The sequence below is a fragment of the Macaca thibetana genome, chromosome 7 (assembly GCF_024542745.1).
Source record: "Macaca thibetana thibetana isolate TM-01 chromosome 7, ASM2454274v1, whole genome shotgun sequence".
NCBI lineage: Eukaryota > Metazoa > Chordata > Mammalia > Primates > Cercopithecidae > Macaca > Macaca thibetana.
Window position 1 is genome coordinate 27,426,956 of NC_065584.1, and position 26,266 is coordinate 27,453,221.

Consider the following 26,266-nt stretch of genomic DNA (forward strand, 5'->3'; position numbering starts at 1 on the left):
TATATTTTCACGCCTTAAAGACTAGTGTAGTTCATATGAAAGAATCCAGCTAAATGTGCTTATTAGATTTCTCCATCTAGTGTCACTTGCAAATTAACCAAGAAAGTTAGTATAAGTAAAATAATTTTCTCTGTGGCGGTGACTAAAAAACAAAATGTACTTACTTAAATCACACCAGCATCTTCCTTTCTAAGAAGGAAGATTATTACCATAAGATTTCTCTTAGAACACTAATAATGCTTATTTCAAACATGCCCTGCTAGGATTTTTTAGAAGGGAGAGAAAGAACTTTAATTCTTTCTCTACAGTTAAAATGAGTTATGCATTAACAGTAGATAGAAGCTTCTGACTAAAAGCCCTTGAGTGTGTTATATCAGTTTGGATTGTTACATCTTTAACAATTCACTTCTAAGTGACTTCAATTAACAGTAACATTATGTGTGGCTATATGTATATGAGGGAAATAAGTCGATCAAGTTGGAAGTATATTATAATATTAAGGATAGTATATAAAAATCAATTGTACTGTCGTAAGTTGTCCCTAATGTTATTGGCTTTGATTAAACCATTCCAAGGAAGATCCAACTGTATTAATTCAAACTGAAGTAATTGGCTCTTTTACTGTTGCCTGCTTTTTATTATCAATTTACAGATTCAAAGGCTGCAAACTTTCCTTCATTCTGTTTTCAACTATTTAAACCATGTGCAAAGGGAACACATGAAACAATTTTTTTCTCTACCTCTTCTGCCCCAATATTTTATGATTCAGAGGAGCTTGTTAACAAATTGTGGGGTAGAAAAGTACTTTTTAGTGTGACTGCCTAGATAAAGAGAGGGAAACAAGCACACTTGGAAAATGAGAAATTAATATAGAACTCTGGAGTAACCATTTTTGTTTCTTTTTGTCTTTTTTTTTTTTTTAATGGAAATTGTAAGTTTGGAGTGGTAAGAACCACCTTGTAAGCAGTGGCAGTAGAAGCCTCCAGGGAGGATGCCATATTGAGGAGAGTTCAAAGCTTTGCTCAGGATAGATATATATTTTAAACACAAAATTGCCCAAGAATGATGATGTTTTATTTCACATGGTGGGGTAGCATCTGATAAGGGCAACACACACCCATATAATTACAGTGCACAAAGAGCTCTTTTTCTCTTGTTGCCCTCCAGTTGCCATATGTGGAAGACAGGCATTATTATTTCCATTTTACGGGTGGGAAAACTGAATCACTAAAGAGGTTAAGTGGAAGTAACCCTTCTTATAAATGGTAGACCTCAGGTTTTCTAGGTCTGGCCAAGAATAGAGCCCACTGGTATCATTGGCCATTGGTTGAGATTAAATGACTTAGTATCATGCAAGAAAATAAAGGTCCTGCCTGGTGTTTCAGAATTCAGAAGGAGGCACCATGTCCCAAGACCCTGATAATTTGTCTTAAAGTAGACCATTTGCTTCTAACTTTTAAAATGAAGTCAATTAATCATTTGTTATCGAATGCATGTTAAGAATTGACAGCAAAATAAAGATAGTAAAGAATACCAGCCTTGGCTTAATTATAAAAAGAGTTAACTCCAGTGCCTTCAGTGATGAAAATAATTATCTTCAGTGACTATACAGAATAAAAAAGACTTTTATTCTCTTTTGGGCCATTCTTTACATTACCTGCCATGAAGCCTCTTTACTCAAATCGATACATGTTTACCACATAGTCTGAAGGAAATACCATACTGTGTTAGAGCCAATTGTAACTATTTAATGTGAATTGAAGTGGCAATGTGTTTAATGTGATGTTCTCACCTTCTTTTTTTTTTTTTTGTTTTACCCTCAGGTGAAATTGGGTGAGGATGCCCCCAATTCCAGTGTGGTGCATGTCTCCAGTGCAGAAGGAGGTGACAACAGTGGCCACGGCACCCAGGAGAAGATAGCTGAGGGAGCCGCATGCCACCTCCTTGACTTTGCTAGCCCTGAGCGCCCACTAGTGGTCAACTTTGGTTCAGCCACTTGACCTCCTTTCACGAGCCAGCTGCCAGCCTTCCGCAAACTGGTGGAAGAGTTCTCCTCAGTGGCCGACTTCCTGCTGGTCTACATTGATGAGGCTCATCCATCAGACGGCTGGGCGATACCTGGGGACTCCTCTTTGTCTTTTGAGGTGAAGAAGCACCAGAACCAGGAAGATCGATGTGCAGCAGCCCAGCAGCTTCTGGAGCGTTTCTCCTTGCCGCCCCAGTGCCGAGTTGTGGCTGACCGCATGGACAATAACGCCAACATAGCTTACGGGGTAGCCTTTGAACGTGTGTGCATTGTGCAGAGACAGAAAATCGCTTATCTGGGAGGAAAGGGCCCCTTCTCCTACAACCTTCAAGAAGTCCGGCATTGGCTGGAGAAGAATTTCAGCAAGAGATGAAAGAAAACTAGATTAGCTGGTTAAAGGTATGATTATAAGAGAGCTTATTGTTTTAAAAAGTTATATAAAGGCAAGGACATTAAGAACTGAATCCCTATTTCAACAGAGCCCTATTGGCTTACTGAAAGACAGGAGTTTATCGGAAGAACATGAATCTCTAACAGCTCCATACTTCTTTCACTACTCAAATGGCATTGGGCTAAGTAGTAGCCGTATCACCTCTCTTCTTAGTAAAAAGCCCTATGTGAAAAGATCCCAAGACGGAGAGGAAGAAACCCTGATTCAGCGTGTGTTCATTCTGCATTGAGAAGGAACTGATACAGCTGATGCATGCTTTGAGACCAGAGGAAAAGACTTACCTGAATAATTACTACATTAGGGAAGCCACTGTCTACGTTAAGATAAAGGGTATTGCCTTGGCTCTATTTGGCATGGATGGAGCCCAGTTGGAAAATTCCCAAATGTTACAAGTTCTTGAGCCCAGGCCATGTGGTTAGACATTGGTGCTGTGATTAGACGTTGGTGTTAAGGTTAGACCTTATGTTAGAGTCATTTCTGATGTTCCAGTTTCTAGCCATGTAGTGCTCTCAGTCTTCATATCCCAGAATTTATTGTTATATTTTAGATACCAAGAATGATCCCTCAATCTGGGAGGTTAGAATGATCATCTGTAATCTGATGGTTAATTTCTAGGCAGGTGGAGAGAGTGCTAAAAAAGAAATGAAATCGACAAGCTAGGGAGCAGGAGGCAGAAAGATTTAGAAAATTCACAGTTTCTAACCTTAAGCTGTAGAGAGTGGGACTCATTTCTTAACCACAAAAACGTAGAAACATACACAAGGCCAGAAAAAGAAGAAGGAGCTCAACTAAAAGTGGCACAGAGAATACACATATAAAAACAATATATTTGTCATATGCTCCGGGAGATGGAAAGAAAAGAAATACTTAAATATTTGTAATTGTGAGGGGTTTCTTTTGGAAATAATTATTTTTGAACCATGTATGTGGTATGTATATTTTCAGTGGGTTAATTATACCCCATGATACCTATTAAAGGAAAACCAGTGGGTCTGGTGGTGCTGGTGTTTTCCTCTCCATTCCTACAATTACTATGTGGCCCAAGTCATTCCTAATCTCAGTCTCTATAGCAGTGTTCTCTCTGAATGCTGCGCTGAAGAAATTATACGTACATACATACATACATACAAATATATATACACACACACACACACACACACACACACACACACAGCTGCTGTGGGAGGTAGGTACCATGGCCATTCAGCACAGCCTTGATTTCCTCCCACAGTAGGTGAGCTATAATGAAGAATAGGTGCAAACAAACAAGCTTACTTCCATTGCAAAATAGAGGAAGAGGAAGTTAGAGATAATTCCGATCAACCATTTTGGAGGCTTTGTTATAAGGCAACCCCCGGTATCATGGAATTTCCATTGACCTTTGAATTTGGACTTGGATCTTCCTTTGGTCCCATTAGCTGAGGTTTAGTTCCTCAGTATCTAAAGTCCCTATAGTATATGATTATAATGCTATTTTAATATATATTTTTTTTCTTTTTAAAATAGACACTATAGTTTTACCCATAAGTAATATTTAAGATTATAGCCCCCAAAAGAATAGACCAACCAATTTCGTATCATAATTTCTTTTGTAAATGTGAGACTATTATGAAATCATAGTATATGATTGTATTTGATGGTACAGTCAAAGGATCTTTTGTCCATTCCATTAATAACTGAATAAAAAAATAAAATGGATAGATAAAAACTAAAGTTGAAAATACATTCTTAAACTAGTTGTCTGAAATGAGAAAAGCATGAGAACTAGGTGTGCAAGAACCAAAAGTATTTTATTTTATTTTATTTTTTAAATGGGAGCAACATATCAGTCACGTCACTAGCTGGTATATTGTGTAAATATTAAAGCTCCGTTGTGACTGATTTTTCATGGCAACATCAGCTTTCTAATGTTTTAAATTCTATAAAAACCACCCACAAAGAAACAAAACAAATTTCAAAAATGTGATGTTATCTAATGAGTTGCTGGAAAATCATACTGAGAATAATCATTTCCGATTCCTCAGTTGTTAACCTCTACATTCAAGGCTTATCTCGGCCCCCATTGATTTTTAACCTCAAAATGGTGTTGAGATTTATGTGGGACGCTAAAGCAGTAACATAAAGAACCCGGTTGCAGCACATTCACACTGTTGTCCTTAAGCTTCCCCTTTGTTCTATATGTACGATAATGTAACAGTATGTCAGATAAGCCGGTGGGGGGATGAGATTTGGCTGAGGCAGTGCTAGTCAACTGGGGAAAAGGATGATGGAAAAATCACCCAGTTGTGCTATATTTTTAAAGAAGGAGGTCGTTTATGTGTGTGCAGACAATTCTCCCTGAGGATAGCCCAATGGAGAAATGAAGCAGAGGAAGGAAACATAGAAAGACATAGGCTACCAGGGAGGAAGATGTTCAATAGAACATGTAAGAATTTTCTGGAAGAAAGGCTGTGGAAGGGCCAATGGAGAAAATGAATGGACAAAGCTCAGGAATCCTACACTATGTAGAATGCCTTGGTGTTATCAGGGTTAAGTCTGTAATTATGTAACCTATTTATCGCAACATGAATTTTTATGATTTCTTGTGGTGTATTCTTTTATGAAATTAACAAGAACTCATTATTTTGAGGTAGAGGAAAATCAATGCTTTAGCTGATATGCTGAGAAATTATTAGTTTGCCAATACTCACCTACCTATCATGTGTTTTATAAGGTATGTTCCTTTGAAGAATTGTAGTTCTTAGTCTCACAGGGAAAAGTATATCTATTTATATATCATAGTATAAATCTATGATATATTTATATCATATATAAAAGTCTGAGTTCTCTTTCTTATTCCCTAATCATGTTTCTCCCATAGGCTGTGTTTACATGGAGCTATCAGTTAGGCCTTTTAAGCTGCATTAGCTTGTCTATTATTGAAATAGTTTCCAAGAAAATTTAGATATTATCATAGCATCTGGGTTTACTCAAACACTTATTGTTTGAAAGACTTATGTCTTGGAACTATCAAAAACTGACTTTATTTATTGCTTAGTGAAAATACTAGTAGGATCAACAATGATTTTCTTGAACGGGCATGAATGGAGATGCCTGCATAGTAATGTAGAAGTGTTTCATACAGCTATTAAAATGTAACTGACCTCCTTAGAGGCAGATTAGTAACTGTTCCTGCTTTGTATAGCTAAGTGACAGCCACTTAACTTACATGACTTTCTTTTTTCACATTGGGTCTCTGGTCCTGTGTCTTCACCTCATTTATAGAACGTCTCCTTGATTTTTGGTAATATCAACTTCCCAGGGGTCTGCTTAGTTAATTTTTTCTCCCATTAACCAGGAAGTGCTTATTCTCTCATCAAGGTGGGAAGAATAGCCTATTGTCTTTCATTTTGCCTGAGTGTATTTTACTATTTGGGCTCTTAAATAAAAATTATGAAATATCGTGAGGTCACATGTTGGTGCTGCCTTGCTGCACAAAATTCTAGAGGGCAAGTTAGAGACAATATGTATGCCTTTGGGAAAAGCCAAAGGTGGATTATAAGGTGTTCTCAGCACGCCCTGTGGGCTATGTGCAAAGCAAGAGGGATTGACTGATTTACAGGACGTCCCTTTATGTCAATCATAAGAGGATGGATGAATCTGGACATTTGTTCCACCCGACCTCTGACTGATGGTTTGGAAAATAAGTTTAATTAGAGTCATATGACCATCGAAAAAGGAAAAATGTAGACACTGACTTCTGTCCTACTGAAGGATTAATGAAAACCTTTACTAGCATTTAGAGCTTTTCAGAACATCCCCAATGTCATGTGTCTCAGCAGTGGAGACTGACAGTAAGGCTTTTGACTTTAGGAGCCTCTTTTTTTTCCCCCCTTAATGGTATTGCCAAAAATCAGAGTTAAAATATATATAGTTAGATTCCAACTTCCTCCTTCACTCTAAAAATAGAATCCAAACCCACTCTTCATATATACTTCCGGAATGGGGCTTGAGTACCAATGTCTGCTTTGCAACTGGCACAATCTTGGTCATGTCCTGAGGCTCTCTAAGAAAAGAGAGGATCTAGGGTGGGAGAGCTAGAAAGTTGCTCTGGGAAGAACAAGGCCCTGAGGGCTTGGTCTACAAATCTGGGAAGATTTGAAAACAAACTTCTCACAACTGAAGGAAGGCTGAAGGCTGCTGCAAGTCATTGAGTGACTTTAGGATGAGCAAAACATCGGGCCACTTCCTAATGCCCTATGTGTATAGTACCAGAAGCAAGGTCTCAGATTTAACAGACCCAGCTCTGTTCCAAGGTGAGTCTGAACCAATAGAAGGCAAACATGTGCAGATATCCAAACAAGACTGCTCATGCAAGTCAGGGCTGACTGCCCGTCTTAGGCAGCAACAGCAGAGCTCCAGGGAGCTTATTCAATATTTACTGAGACTTCGAAGACCCAGCAGATGTTTAATGAAGTCACTATTTTGGCTCAAACCCTCCATTTCTCCCCCTCCCCTGAAAAAGCAAACAGGTAAACACATGAATGAAAGAAACCCACAGAAGGGGATGGGAAATAAAGAAAATTCTCTCAAGACTTCTCCAGGCCCATGTCACTGGTCAGTGTGGGTTTTATGTGTGTTAGGATTGGGGGATGTAAAGAAATAAGTATCCAGTATTTTATAACCAAAGCAATGAAATGATATTGGGTAGGGAATGTTGGCCAGTTTTGTTTAGTTTTGCATCACATTGTCACCAGACTCACTAGCCCAAGTAATCGGGCACCCGAAGAAGGAGACAGAGATGTGCAGAGTTGACCAGTGTGCGGATGATAACTACTGACGAAAGAGTCATCGACTCAGTTAGTGGTTGGATGTAGTCACATTAGTTTGCCTCTCCCCATCTTTGTCTCCCTGGCAAGGAGAATATTCGGGACATGATGCTAAGAGTCCTGGGTAAATGTGGTGAGAATGCATGCGTGCATATGCTACTCATATGTGCTTCTCAGTTGCAGAAAATGAACTGCTTTGGAGATTATCAGTAGAAAGAGTGCTATCATATGGGTGCTGAGTGGTATGTGTGCTTATACAATTTGTTCTTGTATTTTAATAAACTTTGAATAAAAGAATAAAGCTACTCTTTGGTTCTATTTGTTTATTTTAACATTTCTCCCTAGAACTTACCCCAGGCTGGAACATATTCATGGTTGACAAGGGAAAGAGAATCCATCATTCTAATATTTATTCCTTGGTATTTGTGGGCAAAGGAGCCAGCAATGCCAGATTATTTTAATCTCATGCTGTGTGCCAGAGTCTTCAAGGAAATCAAGACACGTAAAAAGAAAATCTTCAGATACTTTCCATATTTATGAACAAGTTACACACAGAATTCATAGAAAGGGGCCTGTTTAAGAGACTGTGGAGCCAACTTTTACTTTGTTAGATTTACATCTCAGGTTTTCTAAGTGCAATTAATATACCTTCTAAGAAGTTGGTTAAACTGACACACACACATGCACACATGTACTATAAGCACACACATCTACATTATTTGTTATATGATTGGCAGTGTATTAATATGTGATAAATTTGAATACATTTATATCAAGCACTTTTCACTATGACGAGGTATAAAGGATATGTTATATGGAGGCAATGGACTGTTAATGAAAAGGAATATGTTCATAACATGTTTAAATATGTGCATTTTCTGGAAAACAGGCAACTTAAGTAGGAGTATCTCTTGAGACTCTGAACTTGCTCATGATTTCCTACACATAATAATTTTATTAATATTAACATCTTACATACTATTCCAGAATTTCAAAAGGAAATTTAAAAAATCATTACTTTGACAACTATTTGTTGAGTTTCTATTCTTTGCAGGGCCCTGTGCTAGGTACAATGTAGTGTGTAAAAACAATATAACCAAACTCATGAAAACATCACTTCATGCCATGGTTTGAATGCCCCCTCTAAAACTCATGCTGAAATTTAATTGCCGATATAACAGTACAGGGAAGTGGGGCCTTTAAGAGGTGATCAGGTTATGAGGGTTCTCCCTTCTTGAATAGATTATTCCATTATGGAGGGAGTGGGTTAGTTAATGCGAGAGTGGGCTTCTAATAAAAGGATGAGGTTCAGCCCCCGTTTCTCTGTTTTGTGCACTCTCGCCCTCTCTCTCACCATGTGATGCCTTCTGCTACGTTATGACACAGCAAGAGGCTCTCACCAGATGTGGCCCTGAGATCTTAGACTTCCCAGCTTCCAGAAATGTGAGCCAAACAAATTTCTATTGTTTAAAAATTACCCAGTCTGTGGTATTCTGTTATAGCAACAGAAAATAAACTATGGCACTCCCTTAAGGAGCCTGTTGTGGATTCATTAAGACCCTGCAAGTGACCAAGTCAATCTAAAAAAAAAAAATTAAAAAGTGGAACTTATTGGCTGAAATAACCAAACTCTGCAAATGATTGGGATAAAACTTGCCTTAGTAACAACTGGATTCAGGAACATAGAAGCCTTCAGTGCTTGCCAGATCTTTTGTCTTCACTCTTTTTTGGGTGCCAGCTTTTTCACCCAGAGCAGCTTCTCTGGATGTTGGGTGATCTGGCTAGGGGAAGCCTCTGACTTACAATTTCATTATAAAGTGGTTCAGAAGGAGTTTGACCTTATTCCCAGGGAAGAAATTGGATTGGACCAATTTGGGTAACATGCCCACTCTGTTGAATGGGGGTAGGATCCGTTACTAGAAAAAAGGAGAGCAAGAAGAGCTCTGAATATATAGAGGTGTCAGACATTAACTCAGTGGCTTTTTGTTGTTGTTGTTAGAAAGAGACTTTTTATTTTTTAAGAGCAGTTTTATGTTCCCAGCAACTTTCAGAAGAAGGTATGGAGATTTTCCATATACCGCCTGCTCCGCACAGGAATAACCCTCCCCTATTATCAACATCTCTCACCAGAGTGATATATTTATTACAGTTGATGAACCTACATTGACACATCATTATCACCCAAAGTCCATAGCTTACATTAGGACCATTTTATACATCCTATGGGTTTGAACAAATGTATAATGACATGTTATCCATCATTATAAAACGGAAAAAGGTATTTTTATTTTCATTGCCCTAAAAACCCTCTGTGCTCTGCCTATTCATCTCATGCCACTCCCAACCCCTGGCAACCACTGATCTTTCTATTGTCTCTACAGTTTTATCTTTCCAGAATGTCATATAGGAATTGTACAGTACCTAGCCTTTCAGATTGACTTCTTTCACTTAGTAATATGCATTTAAGGATTCTCCGTGCCTTTTCATGGCTTGATAGCTCATTTCCTTTTAGTGCTGAATAATATTCCATTATCTGGCTATACCAGATTTTATTTATCCATTTACCTACTGAAAGACATCTTGGTTGCTTCCAAGTTTTGGCCATTATGAATAAAACTGCTATTAACATCTGTGTTCAGGTTTCTGTATAGAATAGGTTTTCAACTCCTTTGAGTAAATATTGAAGAGCATGGTTACTTAATTGCATGGTAAGAGCATTTTAAAGTTTTGTAAGACATTGCCAAACTGTCTTCCAAAGTGGCTGTACCATTTTGTATTCCCACTGGCAATGGATCAGAATTCCTGATGTTCCGCATCCTCACTAACCCTTGGTGTTGTCAATGTTCTGGATTTTGGACACTCCAATAGGTATCAGGTGGTATCTTATTTTTTAAAAATTATTTCACAGTCCATTCCTTGTCTGTATTTGTTCTTATATTCTGTTAGGTTTAGTCTTCATGTCTGAAATGATTTTTACTTTTTTAAAAAAGATAAAATTTTTGTTTTAGAACAATTTGAGACTTACAGAGAAATTAAGAAGATAGTACAGAGAGTTCTTATAAGCTCCATGCCAGCTTTCCCCTACTATTAACCTATTGTGTTAATTTGTACACTTATTATAGCTAATGAGCCAATAATGATATGGTATTATTATGAACTAAAGTCTATACTCTACATTCTAATGTGCTTTTTCTGTTCCAGAATCCACTCCAGGATACTATATTACAATTAATTTGCATTTCCTTGATAACATATGATATGGAGCACCTTTTCATGTTATTTTCCACTTGTATGTCTTCTCTGGTGAGGTGTCTGTGAAGGTCTTTGGCTCATTTTTGAACCTGGTTGTTTGTTATCTCATCTTCTGTTGAGTTTTAAAGAGTTTGCTGTATATTTTGGATAACAATCCCTTATTATATGTGTCTTTTGAAAATATTTTCTCCCAATCTGTGGCTTGTCTTCTCATTTTTTTGACATTGTCTTTCACAGAGGAGAAGTTTTTCATTTTAATGAAATCTAGCTTTTCAATTATTTCCTTCATGGATGAAGACTTTGGTAACATATCTGAAAAGTTATCACCATACCCAAGATCATCTAGATTTTCTCTTATGTTATCTTCTAAAAGCTTTACGGTTTTGTATTTTACATTTAGATCTATGATCTACTTTGAGTTAATTTTTATAAAGGCTGTAAGGTCTGTATTACAGAGTGATTTGTTGAAAAGATCGTATTGCCTTTGCTCCATTGTCAAAGGCAACTAGACTACATTTTTGTGGATCTATTTTTAGGCTCTCTATTCTGTTCCATTATCCTTTTGTCTATTCATTCATCAATATCACACTGTCTTGACTACTGTAGCTTTATGGTTAAGTCTTGAGGTTAGGTAGTGTCAATTCTCTCAGTCTGTACTTCTCCCTTAGTATTGTGTTGGCTGTTGTGTGTCTTTTGCCTTCCTATAACTTTAGAATGAGTTTGTTGATATCCACAAAATAACTTGCTGGCGTTTTTATTTGCATTGCATTGAATCTATAGAGCACATTGGGAAGAACTGATACCTTGACAAAATTGAGTATTCCTATCCATAAACACCGAATATCTCCATTTATTTATTCTTTGATATATTTTGTCAAAGTTTTATCATTTTCTACATATAGAACTTATATATATATATAAAATATATATATTTTGTTACATTTATATGTAAGTATTTCATTTTTGAGGGACCTAATTTGATGCATTTTGTTTTCAATTTCAAATTCCCCTTGTTTATTTATGGTATATAGGGAAACAATTGACTTTTTATATTAACCTTCTTTCCTGCAACTTTTCTATTCATATAGTTGCTAGTTAGTTCTAGAAGGTTTTTTACAAAAAAAGTATTATTTCTTATTTTCTATAAAGACAAATCATGTAATACGCATCCAAAGACAGCTTTATTTTTTCCTTCCAAATCTGTATACCTTTTATATTCTTTTTTGTCTTATTATATTAGCTAGGACTTCTAGTACACTGTTAAAAAGAAGTGGTGAGAGGGGACATTTTTGTATTGTTTCTAATCATAATAGGAAAGCTTTGAGTTTCTCATAAAGTATGACATTAGCTGTAGTATTTTTGTAGATGCTCTTTAACCTATTGACAAAGTTACCTTCACTCCTAGCATACTAAGTGTTTTTATCATGATGTGGTATTGGATTTTGTCAAATGCCTTTTCTGTATTTATTGATTTGATCATGTGATTTTTTTTTTTAGCTCCTTGATGTGATGAATTACATGAATTAATTTTTGAATTTTGGACTAGATTTTAGCATTGCATACATGGGATAAGCTCCACTCAGAATGGTGTATAATTCTGCTTATACACGTAGAATTCAATTTGCTAATATTTTGTAGAGGATTTTTGCATCTGAGTTTATGAGAGATATGGGTGTGTAGTTTCTTTTTCTTCTGATGCCTTTAGTTTGGTAGGGTAATATTGGCATCAGAAAATGAGTTACAAAGTATTCCCTGTACTTCTATCTTCTACAAGAGATTATAGAGGATTGGCATAATTTCTTCTTTAAATATTTGGTATAGTTCACCAGCAAACCCATCTGTAACTGGTGCTGTCTTTTTCTGAAGATTATTTAATTGTTGATTCAATTTCTTTGATAGATGTAGGACCATTCACACAGTCTATTTTTCCTTGAGTTTTGGCAGATGGTGTCTTTCAGGAAATTGGCCCATGCCATCTAGGTTGTCAAATTTGTGGGCATATAGTTATTTATACTATTCCTTTATTATCCTGTTAATGTTCATGGGATCTGTAGTGATGCCCCATCTCATTTCTGATTATTTGTAATTTGTGTCCTCTCTCTTTTTTTCTTGGTTAGCCTGGCTAGAGGCTTATCAATTTTATTGATCTTTTTTAAAAACCAGCTTTTCATTTTATTGATTTTCTCTTGATTTCCTGTTTTCAGTTTTTTTGATTTCTTCTTACTTCTTTTCCTCTCCTTACGCTAGATTTAATTTACTCTTCTTTTTCTAGTTTTGTGAGGTGAAAATTTATTGATTTAAGATCTTTGTTCTTGTCTAATATATGTATTCAATGCTATAAATTTCTCTCTAAGCACTAGTTTCACGTCCCACAAATTTTGATAAGATGTGTTTTCACTTTCATTTAGTTCAAAATATTTTAAAATTTCTACTGGGGTTTTTTAATTTATCTCGTGTTGTTTAGAAGTGAGTTTAATCACCACATATTTTGGCACTTTCCAGTCGTCTTTCTGTTATTTATTTCGACTTTGATTCCCTTGTGGTCTGAGAGCAGACATTATATGATTTGTATATATATTTTTAATGTTAAGGTATATTTTCTGACCCAAAATGTGGTCTATTTGGTAAATATTTCTTGGAGCTTGAGAAGAATCTATATTTTGCTGTTGTTTGATGAAGGAGTCTGTAGGTGTCAATTATACCAGTTGAATGATGGTGTTCCTGAATTCACTTATGCCCAACTGATTTTCTGTCTGCTGAATCTGTTCACTTATGATAAAGGGGGGTTTGAAGTGTTCAGCTATGATAGTGGATCCAACTATTTCTCCTTGCAGTTGTTTTGTTTTGTTTTTTGTTTGTTTGAGACAGAGTTTCACTCTTGTCACCCAGGCTGGAGTGCAATGGCACTATCTCAGCTCACTGTAATCTCTGCCTCCCGGGTTCAAGCGATTCTCCTGCCTCAGCCTCCCAAGTATCTGGGATTACAGGTGCCCGCCACCATACCCAGCTAATTTTTGTATTTTTAGTAGAGACGGGGTTTCACCATGTTGGCCAGGCTGGTCTGGAACTCCTGACCTCAAATGATCCACCCAACTCTGCCTCCCAAAGTGCTGGGATTACAGGTGTGAGCCACCGTGCCTGGCCTCTCCTTGCAGTTCTATCAGTTTTTGCCTCATGCATTTTGACACTATTGTTAGCCACATATACATTAAAGATTGTTGTCTTCTTGGAGAACTGGCCCCTTTATCATTAACATAATATCCTTCTTTGTCTCTGATAACTTTCCTTCCTTTGAAATCTGCTCTGTTTGAAATTAACTTAGCTAGTTCTGCTTTCTTTTGATTGACGTTAGCATTACATATATATTGTTCTTCATTTGTTTACTTTTTTCTAACAGTGTCTTAATATCTAAAGTAAATTTCTTGTATAATACATCCAGTTGGGTCTTGTCTTTGATCTACTCTAACAATGTGTGTCTTTCAACTGGTATATTTAGACCACTGATTTTCAAAATGATTAAAGATATAGTTGGATTAATATCGACCATAATTATTACTGTTTTATATTTGTTGACCTTGCTGTTTGTTCCTATTTTTGTCTTTTACTCTCTTTTTTCATTTTGTGGTTTTCTTTCTTTCCTTTTTTTTTTGAGTTGGAGTCTTGCTCTGTCACCCAGGCTGGAGTGCAGTGGCGCAATCTCTGCTCACTGCAAGCTCCGCCTCCTGGGTTCACGCCATTCTCCTGTCTCAGTCTCCTGAGTAGTTGGGACTACAGGTGCCTGCCACCACACCCGGCTAATTTTTTTGTATATTTTTAGTAGAGACGGGGTTTCACCATGTTAGCCAGGATGGTCTTGATCTCCTGACCACGTGATACGCTCGCCTCGGCCTCCCAAAGTGCTGAGATTACAGGCGTGAGCCACCACACCCAGCCCCTTTTGTGGTTTTAAACTGTACATTTTATATTATTCCACTTTCTCCCTTTTCTTAGCATAACAGTAATACTTTTTCTGTACTTTTTGAAGTGGTTGCTGTAGTGTTTGCAATATATAATCACAACTAATCTAAGTTTACTGTCAAATAACGCTATACTACTTCACAGATAGTGTGGGTACCTTATAATAACAAAATAATTCTTATTTCTCCCTCCTATCCCTCCTAAGCCGATATATAATAAGGTGTCTACATAAGCATACATAGTTAAATACATGGTTGCTATTATTATTTTGGACAAATTGTTATCTGTTAGATCAGTTAAGTACAGGAAAAATGAAAGTTTTTACTTTATCTCCACTTATTCTTTCTTCATTGTTCTTCCTTTATGTAGATCTCAGTTTCTGACCTATATTATGTTACTTCTGTCTAAATAGCTTCTTTTGACATTTCGTGCAAGGCAGGTCTACTGACAATAAATTTCCTCAATTTTTGTGTTTCTGAAAAAGTATTTATTCTTCCCTTTTGAGGGATAATTTCACAGGCTACAGAATTCAGATTAGTGGCTCCTTTCTCTCAACACTTTAAGTATTTCACTTTATTCCCTTTTTGCTTTCCAGGTTTCTGAGAAGAAGGATGTTATTCTATTGGTACTCTATAGTTTGTTTTTTTTCCTCCCTCTAATTTCTTTCAGGACTTTTTCTTTCTTTTTGATTTTTTATAATTTGGCAATAATATGTCCAGGTGTAATTGATTTTTGTTTGTTGGTTGGCTGGTTGGGTTTCCTTTTTTTTTTTTTTATTTTGACATTTATCCTGCTTGGTATTCTCTGAGCTACCTGAATTTTTGACTTGGTTTCTGACATTAGTTTGGAGAAATTCTCAGTTATTCGTCTAAAATACTTTTTCTTTCCTTTATCTTTTTCTGTTCCTTTTGGTACTTCTATTACACATACGTTAGATATTTTTGCAGTTGTCCCACAGTCCTTGGATATTTGGTTCTGATTTGGTTTTTTTCAGTCTTTATTTTTTTTTGCTTTTCTGTTTTGGAGGTTTCTATTGGTATATCCTCAAGCTCAGAGATTCTTTTCTCAGCTGTATTCAGTCTACTAATAAGCCTGTTAAAGACATTCTTTATTTGTGCTATAGTGTTTTTGATCTCTGGAATTTATTTTTAGTTCTTTCTTAGGATTTCTGTCTGTATGCTTACATTGTCCATATGTTTTTGCATGCTGTTTACTGTATCCATTAAGGCCTTTAAACTATTAACCACACTTGTTTTAAATCCTGGTCTGATAATTCCAAGATCCCTGGCATATTTGCTTCTGATGCTTGTTCTGTCTTTTCAAGTTGTGTTTTTTGCCTTTTAGTATGCTTGGTAATTTTTTTTTTTTGATAGCTGGACATAACTTACCAGATATATGGAACTGTTGTAACTAGACCTTTAGTAATGTGATGGTAATGTGTAAGGGGAGGAAAAGTGTTCTATAGTCTTAAGATTAGGTCTTTCAGTGACCCCAGGCCTCTGGGTTATAAATTTCTCAAGTATTTCTCAATATTTTTCTTCTTTCTTAGATAGGACAGGATGGCTACAGTTGGATAGAGTTGAATATTTCCCTTCTCCCATATGGAACGCTAGAGCTGGCTGGAGTTGGGTATTTCTCTTCTCTCAGGTCATTTAGGCTCTGATCATACCCCAGCAGGTTGCATTCTGGTTAACTAGTTTCTCCTGAGGACAGGCCTTGTTAAAAGAACAGCGTGCTCTAGTATATTTCAATTTCTTTTTTCTTCTCTCCCTGCAGGAAGCTGGATGGAATTTTTCTCAAGTACTTACTCTAAGAAGAATCTGGTCAAGCTCCTGGAGGCAAAACTCTCAAAAATACGAGAGCCTCCCACGTCTAGGTCCTTCTGGAATTTTTTAACTCTCAGACTTGCTCACACAGAGCCTCTAGCAATTTGTTAATTACAGTTCAGTTTTTTTTTTTTCAACTCAGGCTATGGTTCCTGCAGTGATTTCCACTTGTAAGTTTCCTGGTAAGCTTGACTTCCTGTATTTGCCTATCTCTCTAATCTTAGGAACAGTGTTTTGTCGTATGTCTTAACCTTTCTTATCAATCTAAGAGGAGTTACTGAAATCCAGAAGTCTTAGTGGCCATTATTTTTAACTTCCTTCATAAGAATCATTAAATAAGAATATAAGAATACCTTGATTAGTATTAGTATATAGAGTTGATAAGGACAGGCCCAGAGGAAGGAAGGGCCCTATGGATAGAGCTCTCAGAGGTGACGTTGTGGAGTTTAAAGGGACTTGGATTGACCTAGAAGGATGGGCAAGCTTTAGATAGAGAAGATGGGTGGTTTTTCATTTAGAAAGTCAATTATTTACTAAATATCCGTTTTTGTGATTAAAGAGGACAAATAGTCAAAATGCAAGGCACTAAACTATGTCAATCATCCTTACAAGGGAGAATTCAATTCAGTAAAAGAACCGAGGATATGAGCTATGTTTTATTTTATTTCTCCCTCTTGAATGAACAGACATTGAAATAACTAAAATACAACAACGATGAATGTTTTGAGCACCCATTAGTTCACAGATAAGCCACTAGTTATTGTAAGGCACTACAATATAGTGTGTATACACAAATAATATAAAATATGGTTTCTTACAATATAAGCGTTTCGTGTAGTTGATAAATAAGAAATCCAAACATAAAGATATCTAATGTTCCTGACATAACCTTCAAATGTACTGAGACTTAAAATCTTGAAGGTTTACTCTTTAACTCTCTCTCCAAGGACTGTGAGAAAAGAATTGGAGGAGAAACAGAAAAAAAAGGAATTTATAAAATAAGGGAGTCTTCTAGCTAGCATTCAGCCCTTGAAATAAATATTTCAGGAAGTTATATAATGAAATTGCCTAGAGTAAGGCATTCTATCGGGACTTTCTCTAAAGGTATTCACTGTTCTTTTCTGGATTTACATGGGTGAGGATTCCCTGTGGCTTAATCATCTTAGTCAACTGTAATGGCCTTGATTTGTGCAAGATCCAAAAGGAAAATAAGCTAGAGTCAGAGGCATAGAATAAATCCCCACCACACACTAGTCCAGAAAGTTGAAAACTTTCAACTGGGAAAATGCAGGCAAGGATTGTAAGGTTAATGAGATGTCCTGGGTGAGCCTGCACATCTAGACACTGGGTCAAGGGGTCTACGTGTAGGAGACAAATTCGATTCCTGCATGCTGACATTTGCATTTTGTAGTTCAAATATTCAGGAGGAACAATTCTGGGTCGTGAAGCTGCCTAGGTCTTCCAGAGTAGTGGCAGAGATTCCAGGTACCTCTTGATAAATTATGGTTACATTAACTGATCCAAACCAGGGAGATTTGGCCGAGAGGATTCTGTGACAGCATGATCCCGTCCTCTTCCATTCCTGCTGCAGAAAAGGGAATTTGACTTCTGTTTTCTCTCCTGGCTTCGACCTCCCGTACTACATATTTTTCCTTTCCCTTCAAAAAAGGCAACTTTTTTTTCAAGGAGCATAGAGATAGGATGGCATGGAGTGCACTGTATAGTTAATATAATTTATGTAATCAGGTAAAAATCGTGATTTATCCACTTTAGAAATGTGTGAGGTGGCTGGGCGTGGTGGCTCACACCTGTAATCTCAGCACTTTGGGAGGCCCAGGCGGGCGGATCACCTGAGGGTGGGAGTTTGAGAGCAGCCTAACGAACATGGTGAAACCCTGTCTCTACTAAAAAAGCAAAATTAGCCTGGCGTGGTGGTGCATGTCTGTAATCCCAGCTACTCAGGAGGCTGAGGCAGGAGAATTGCTTGAACCCAGGAGGCGGAGGTTGCGGTGAGCCGAGATCACGCCATTGCACTCCAGCCTGGGGGACAAGAGCAAAACTCCGTCTCAAAAAAAAAAAAAAAAAAAAAAAAAAAAAAAAAAAAAAAAAAGAAAGAAAGAAAAAAGAAAAGAAAAGAAAAGAAACATGTGAGGCAATTTAGGTGATTTGTTTACACCTGTGCAGACCCTGTATCTACGTGTCCTCATAGGTGTCCACTTCATAGGTCTTCACTGCCGTAGGAGGCAGCATCCTCACCTCATGTGGCAGGAAAGTTACTCATCAGGCATTTCTGCTTCAGCCACCAGGCAGGTGTTAGTGTCTTTTGTGTTTCTGTTTCTGTTTTAATACCTCATAGGTTACCTTTGTTACCTTTACTGTTTGAGGTTTAAGTGCTGTACTCATTCTACGGGAAGGAGGAATGCATTGTAAACGATTGACGTAGTAAATTTTCTGTAAAGTGAAGTAAATTCTAAGGGGAATTTAAAAAATTCCTGCCATCTGATGGCAATAGGGGAAGCTAGTCCTCTATTTCCAATCAGATCATCTTATGGAGACAAACCTCCCTCGCTTTTGTAATAACTACACTCGTCGTCAAACCCAACACTAATTTTTTTGGTCAACGCTACTACTAAATCACTAAATCTACCAAATTAAGTATGCTTCTTTTTAAAAGGTATTTTAAATTAATATTTCTTTTTTCTTTTCTTTTCTTTCTTTTTTTTTTTTTTTTTTTTTTTTTTTTTTGAGACGAAGTTTCACTCTTGTCACCCAGGCAGGAGTGCAGTGGCGCAATCTTGGCTCACCGCAACCTCCTCCTCCCGGGTTCAAGTGATTCTCCCGCCTCAGCCTCTGGAGTAGCTGGGATTACAGGTGCCTGCCACCACTCCTGACTAATTTTCGTATTTTTAGTAGAGACAGGGTTTCACCATGTTGGCCAAGCTGGTCTCGCTCTCTCGACCTCCGGTGATCCACCCGCCTTGGCCTCCCAAAGTGCTGGGATTAAGGGCATGAGCCACCACGCCCAGCTAAGTATCCTTCTAATTATACTTTAAGGATATATGAATATAGGCTATTGTATGTTGCAATGACTGAAATCCCCTAAATTTATTCTTTATCAGTACTTCTTAAGAAAAGTTTTCTTCTGGTATATGTGTTTTTAGTTCATGCACACATTTTCAAAAGCAACTCCCTTGGGTATGTCAAAGAATATGTACTCATAATTTGCAAAGTTCAGCACTGTGGCCTGCATTCACTTCTGTTTCCCTTGTTCTGGTGCTCAGGGCCTCTGTACAGAGATTGGTGAATGAGATATGGCTCATATTCTTGTTATACCTTTAGGACATTTGTCACTTTCCATTACACATAAACACTTATATATATATATACATATATTGCCAATAATAGTCTTTACAGTTCATTCCATGGTATGCAATGGTTGCCTTCTAAAGCCTAGAGGAAAAAAAAAAAAAAAAGGATTCCTTCATATAGTTAAGCAGAGAGAGATAGACAGAATTCCAATTGAATTGGCAGTTGCCATTCTAGTGACCAGATAGAGTAGACCAGGCATACTTCTATTAGGTGTGTACCATGATGATGGAAAAGACATCAAAAATTTATCAAGGGTAAAGCTATTTCTGTGTTTTGATGATTCCGGTATACCTAGTTACACCGGTAGTTCAGAAACACTAAACATGTATGTCTCCTCATTTTGTGTTGAGCTGGATGGCCTCCAAATAATGTGCACGTGCCAGTAATCCCATGAGTGCTGTGTTGCTTCATTGGCTTCCTGGTCACTATTTGGAAACAGCTCTCTAAATCACCACGTGACATCTTTGCAATCCAGACAAATGCAGGAGTTATTATTTCTTTTTCTAGTCCTCACTCTTCACATTTCAGTAGCATTTGGCATTTCTCTTACAGCTTTTTCTCCTTTATTGTTCTCTCTTCTCATCTAGTGTATTAAAAATGAATATTTCTATAAAATTATTTCTATGTATTCTGCTTTTCTCTCTTGCAGTTATTTTGAAGTAAGGAGATTAGAAATTGGAAATCCAGGTTTTAAAAAAAGAAAATGAAATAAGGAGAGAAGAAATGCCATTGCAGATTGCAGTTAGCATTCCGTTTGACTGTGAGGAATAGAGACCTAAAATAATAGTGACTTAAACAAGAAAAAAGCTTATTTTTTTCTCTCATGTGAAAGTCTCAAGCCAGGCAATCTGGAGTGGTATGGGAGTTCTGCTCCATACAGTCCTCAGAGATCTAGGCTCTCTCAAGCTCTCTGCTCTCATCTTATGATACCTTATTGCCCCTTATGTACTCATAGTCTAGGCAGAAAGGTAGACAAAGGAACAGAAAAATAAGGACAAAGTGTGTGTGTACCATCTGTCTTTTAAGGAGGTCCTTGGGAGCTGCTTTATGGATAGGTCCACTTATATCTCATTGGCAGTACTTTGTCATCCGGTGATCCTGCTTACCTGCAAAAAAGGTCAGGAAATGTAGTCTTTATTCTGGATAGCCATATGCCCATATGAAAATTTTATTACTATAGGAGAGGAAAATAGATATTTGTAAAGACTTTCTCCTATATTTTCTTTTACCAGTTTTAATATTTGCTCTTTATAAGTATATGTGTTACACATGTGCATCTAGTTTTGTTTATTGTATTAGGTAATAAACCTAATTTGACTTTACTTTCCTATCAGGTAATTAATTATTGAAGTACCCTTTATTAATTTTCTCCCAATGACCTATAATGGCCTTTCTGACAGTGTTCCCAAATATGCACAGATCTGTCCCTATATGCTCTATTCTGGATTTTCCTCATCTATTGTCTTTCCTATACCAGTACCATATGACATCTTTATTGTGAGCTTAAATCATGAGAAATGGCCAATATTTGTTTTGGACCTGTAAAAACTCAGTTTCATGTGATTCAAAATTAATGCTACAGTTTTATAATAAGCTTTGTTATAGCCAATTACTTCCCTAACTTTTCTCATGGACACTTTCTTCCTAAGGAGTATATTGATTATTATTGGCACCATACCTTTTTAGATATACTTTAGAATTGGCTTTCCCTGTTCCAAAAAAAGAACACTTTTAGCATTTTAACTTGAATTTTGTTGAATTTATACATAATTTTGTGAGATAATGGACATCTGTTTGGTATTCCATCTTCCTATCTGTGAACATAGTATACATTTACATTTATTTAGGTATTCTTTGATGTTTTTCAATTAAATTTTGTAATTTGCTCAATAAATATCTTCCACATCTTCTAACATATCTTGGTGTAATATTTTAGTCCTATCTTACTCACATTACTATAATTATTTTACATCCTGTCATTATTTGTATTCACCTACATATTACTCAATTTATTTGCTTACCATTTCTTCTCAAATACCAATCCTACTTCGTGAACTGACTTTTTTTCTTCTTGAAGAACATTCTTCAAGTCTTCCTTTGGTGAGGAAGTGTTGCTACTGAAGTTTTCCTATTTTATTTTTTTTTTGTCTACAAATATCTTTATTTTACTCTTGTTCTTGGATAAAAGTTTAGGCAAAGATATAGGTTGTATCTATATATAACTGTATAATATCTATATATATGATATCAATCTATGTTAGATTGCCCATTATCTTCCTTGAACCCTTTGGAAATGTTACTCTACTGGTGTTTCCAATATTGCTGTTGAGAATCTGCTGACAGTCTGTTACCCATTTTTGTGTGTGTCTATATGTATATATGTATAGACACACACATATATTTCTCACCAGCTGCATTTTAGGTTTCCACATTGTCACTGGCACTTTGAAATTTCACTCCCTACCATGTATTAAAGTGTGGGGCCGAGCGTGGTGGCTCACACCTTTATTCCCAGCACTTTGGGAGGCCCAGGTGGGTGGATCATCTGAGGTCAGGAGTTCCAGACCAGCCTGGTCAACATGGTGAAACACCATCTCTACTAATTTTTGGGCAAAACGTGCCCCAAAATTAGCTGGGTGTGGTGGCACATGCCTGTGAATCTCAGCTACTCGGGAGGCGGAGACAGGACAATCACTTGAGCCTGGGAGGCGGAGGTTGCAGTGAGCTGAGATTGCCCTACTGCACTCCAGCCTGGGTGACAGGACAAGAGTCTGTCTCAAAAAAATAAAACTATATAAATAAATAAAGGATGGATTTTCTTTTACTTACTTTTATTGGTGTTTGTTGTGCTTTCTGAATTGAAGATACATGTCACAGAGACTGAAAAATTCAAAGCTATTATTTCTTTCTTTCTTTTTTTTAAGATAGGGGGTGCTCTTTCTTTTTTTTTTTTTTTTTTTTTTTTTTTTTGAGACGGAGTCTTGCTCTGTCACCCAGGCTGGAGTGCGGTGGCGTGATCTCAGCTCACTGCAACCTCTGCCTCCTGACTTCCAGTGATTCTCCTGCCTCAGCCTCCTATGTAGCTGGGACTATAGGCGCAGGCCACCATGCCTGGCTAATTTTGTATTTTTAGTAGAGACGGGATTTCACCATGTTGGCCAGACTGGTCTTGAACTCCTGACCTCAGGTGATCTGCCCGTCTCAGCCTCCCAAAGTGCTGAGATTACAGGTGTGAGCCACAGCCTGGCCATGGTTTCCCCCAGGCTGGAGTGCAGTGGTGCCATCTCAGCTCACTGAAACCTCTGCCTTCCAGGCTCACATGACCTCCTGCCTCAGCCTACCAAGTAGCTGGGACTACAGGCATGTGCCATTGTGCCTGGCTAATTTTTGTTTGTTTGTTTTTTATAGAGACAGAGTCTCACCATGTTGTCCAGACTAGTCTCGTATGCCTAGGCTCAAGTGATTTGCATGCCTCAGTTTAACAAAGTGCTGGGATTATAGGCATGAGCCACCACACCCAGCATCAAAGCTATTATTTCTTTGAATGTCAACTCTTCTCCATTTCTCTGTTTTATTTTTCTTTGTAAATTCCAAATAGATGTATGTGTGTCCTGATCATTCTGTTCTCAAAGTCTCTTATACTTTTTTAACTTCAAAGATGTTGCATTGTTTTTAGTTTCTTCAGATTTTTCTTACAAGTTCTTCAATTCTCCCTTCAGCTGTGTCTAATCCATTGTTTAACCAAACTGCTGAGTTTTGAAGTTCAAAATTTACACTGTTCATTTATACAAGTTATTTTGAGTTCTTTTTCAGATTTGCTTGGTTAATTCTTGAAAGTACGTTGTTCTGTTGTTCTTATTTTTAATTATCCTTTTCCCCCCCAAAAAATTTAAAGCATACTTTAAAATAATTTGTACCTGATTCTTCAATATCTGAAGACCATGGATTATTTTTCTACTGACTCTTATTTTTAGTACATTATTTAATTGAGTTTTCGGTAATTTTCTATTGTATGCTTTCCTTTGGCTGATATTAATTTATAGGGATCCTGAGGAACCTAGGTTAAGCAAATGTATCTCCACACAGGATCTGTGTTTCCTTCTGCCAGGTGTCCTGGGCCACTATCAGCCTGGAAACTCTTAAACATTAATTTTGCTTGTGGTCTACTAGAATGCAAAGATAATAAATGTTCAAATCTCCAACTCATGTGAGGGCAGGCTTATCATTATGTTTTTTTGTTTGTTTGTTTGCATTGCTTTTTTTGAGATGGAGTTTTGTTCTTTTTGCCCATCCTGGAGTGTAATGGCACGATCTCGGCTCACTGCAACCTCCGCCTCCAGGATTCAAGTGATTCTCCTGCCTCAGCCTGCTGAGTAGCCGGGATTACAGGCGTGCGCCACCATGCCCAATCTCATTATGAATTTTTAAGGGAGGCTTATTTTTTCTTTCTACCATGACCTAAGGCAAACTGATTCCTCTGTTCCTCTCTTTCCCAGCAGATGAAATCTTTTCTGGCTTACCTTTTTTTTTGTATTGAGGGAATATCGCTTCAAGTAACCCAACTTTCTCCAGAAGGCTCAGATTTGACTTATTACCTTGAGCCAGACTGAAGGCTTTCTCACTTTCCCTGGTTGTAAACATTAAAAAACCCAAGCATCTAGATTCCTGCTCTCAGGAGATGCTCTTGCACAGTCTGTGAGTTTAGCATTTGCTCACATTAAGTTTCAGGCTCTTTTTAGCCTTTTTGAACCTGTGAATTTCTTCCACTTTCTTTGCTGCTTATTAATGCATTTTAAAGTCTATTTATTTTATTGTATCCAGAATTTCTTAGGGTTTATGGTAGGTTTTTCCCAGAGTATGTAGCCAATCATATTGTCAAACGCTGGTTTTCGTTCCTTTGGAATGGTATCCATTCCTAATGATGAGCATCATCAATTCCTAATGGTGAGCATCATCAATTCTATGCTCATGACAGTGAATCCTACTCCATACCTTCAGACTTCAACTCTCATCTACTTTCTACTTCCCAAGGCATTTGGAAATATGAACTGGCAACTTCAATATTTTATTAGCTGTTAAAGCTCACAAGGTGTCCAAAATAAAATTTATCTTCTACAAATTGATTCTCCCATCAAATATTGCTATTTTGTTTTTATAACATGTCAACATTATTCCTAGTTTTTTCAAATATAAACCTTGAAAATACTAGAAATGATTACTGAACTTTAATATATTTCATGCAATCTGTCACTGACTCTTCTTTGTCCCAATGCCTGTATTATAAATGATCATTTCTAATTCCCACCCAGAATACAAGGTCCTAACTACCTCAATTGAGATTAATTCCATATAATTTTAATGCAACTAGTAGATATCGATCATCTGCTTTGTGAAAAGTAATATGCAAGCTGCTACAGATTATACAAAAGACATACATTATTTGGTCATTTTCATCAGGTTCTTAGTTTCACAGGAATAACAAAAATATGATATTGCTGGGCACAGTGGCTCACGCCTGTAATCTCAGCACTTTGGGAGGCCAAAGTATGTGGATCACTTGAGGTCAGGAGTTGAGACCAGCCTGGCCAACATGGTAAAACCCTGTCTCTGCTAAAAATACAAAAATTGGCCTGGCATGGTAGTAGACACCTATAACCCCAGCTACTTGGGAGGCTGAGGCAGAAGAATTGCTTGAACCTGAGAGGCAGAGGTTGCAGTGAGCTGAGATAGTGTCATTGCACTCCAGCCTGGGCAACAGAGCAAGACTCCATCTCAAAATAAAAGATATCTACTAAATCTATTATTATTATTTAATTAAGTATTAATTAAATATAATCAATTGCCTAAATATATGGGTCAGGTAACAAATGTATGAATGGGGGAAAGAAAGATTCCATTGTTGACTGAATTTAGGGAATGAAATGAAAGACAACACACAAAAAAGCAGAGCTGGGAGCTGAGTGAGAGGGTTTTCTGATGACATTATCTCAGTACCTAAATCTAGCTAACCAAGCCACTGAATTCCCCTCTTCCTTTTCTTTATTTTTCTTTAGTTTTTTCTGGCTAACTTCATTTTTTACATTTTTAAAACAAATTGGCTATTTTATTCTAGCCATCTTTCTTTCCCCTTTGGGGGTATAATTGGGATTTAATTTCAATAATAAAAAAACTTATTTCTCTATGTCTGGTGAGGTTTTAATCTTGCAGTGCTCTGAGATGTTCGCCCCTTCCTCTGTAGTTACTATTGGTTCCTCAAAGCTTATTGCCCCCTTGAAGCCCACCTTGACTTCTATCACTGTTTTCTTCCATTTTAAGGTATCTATTACATTTATTTTCTAGGGATTTTGTTTTAGAACAAAAATACAACATGTAGCTAAGCATGAACTATTTTCTATCTGTCTTAATTCCTGTCCTTAATGAACATTTAATATAGGAAAGTAAATGTTTTGTAGTCGTCTTTCTATTCTTCTAGTGATAAACACAGTGACTGATTAATAGTGCTTAATACATGTTTATTAGAGTAAATTTTGTGGAGAAAGGACTGTTCCCTGGGAAATAAAAACTAAAACAAAAACAA

The 26,266-nt window shown here is 37.0% G+C and overlaps 1 protein-coding gene across 5 annotated transcripts in view; it reads left to right on the plus strand.

Annotated features, from left to right (window-relative positions):
• Window positions 1-7,590, plus strand: part of DIO2 (iodothyronine deiodinase 2) — a 184,448-nt gene extending 176,858 nt beyond the window's left edge. For 3 of the 5 annotated variants that reach the window (XM_050795879.1, XM_050795881.1, XM_050795880.1), the window contains one exon: window positions 1,824-7,590. In XM_050795879.1, the coding sequence (XP_050651836.1) occupies window positions 1,824-2,423 (600 nt within the window). In that variant the 3' untranslated portion in view covers window positions 2,424-7,590. The remainder of the gene's footprint in view (window positions 1-1,823) is intronic. The other 2 variants (XM_050795883.1, XM_050795882.1) reach the window with 2 other exon arrangements.
• Window positions 7,591-26,266: the final 18,676 nt, after the last annotated feature.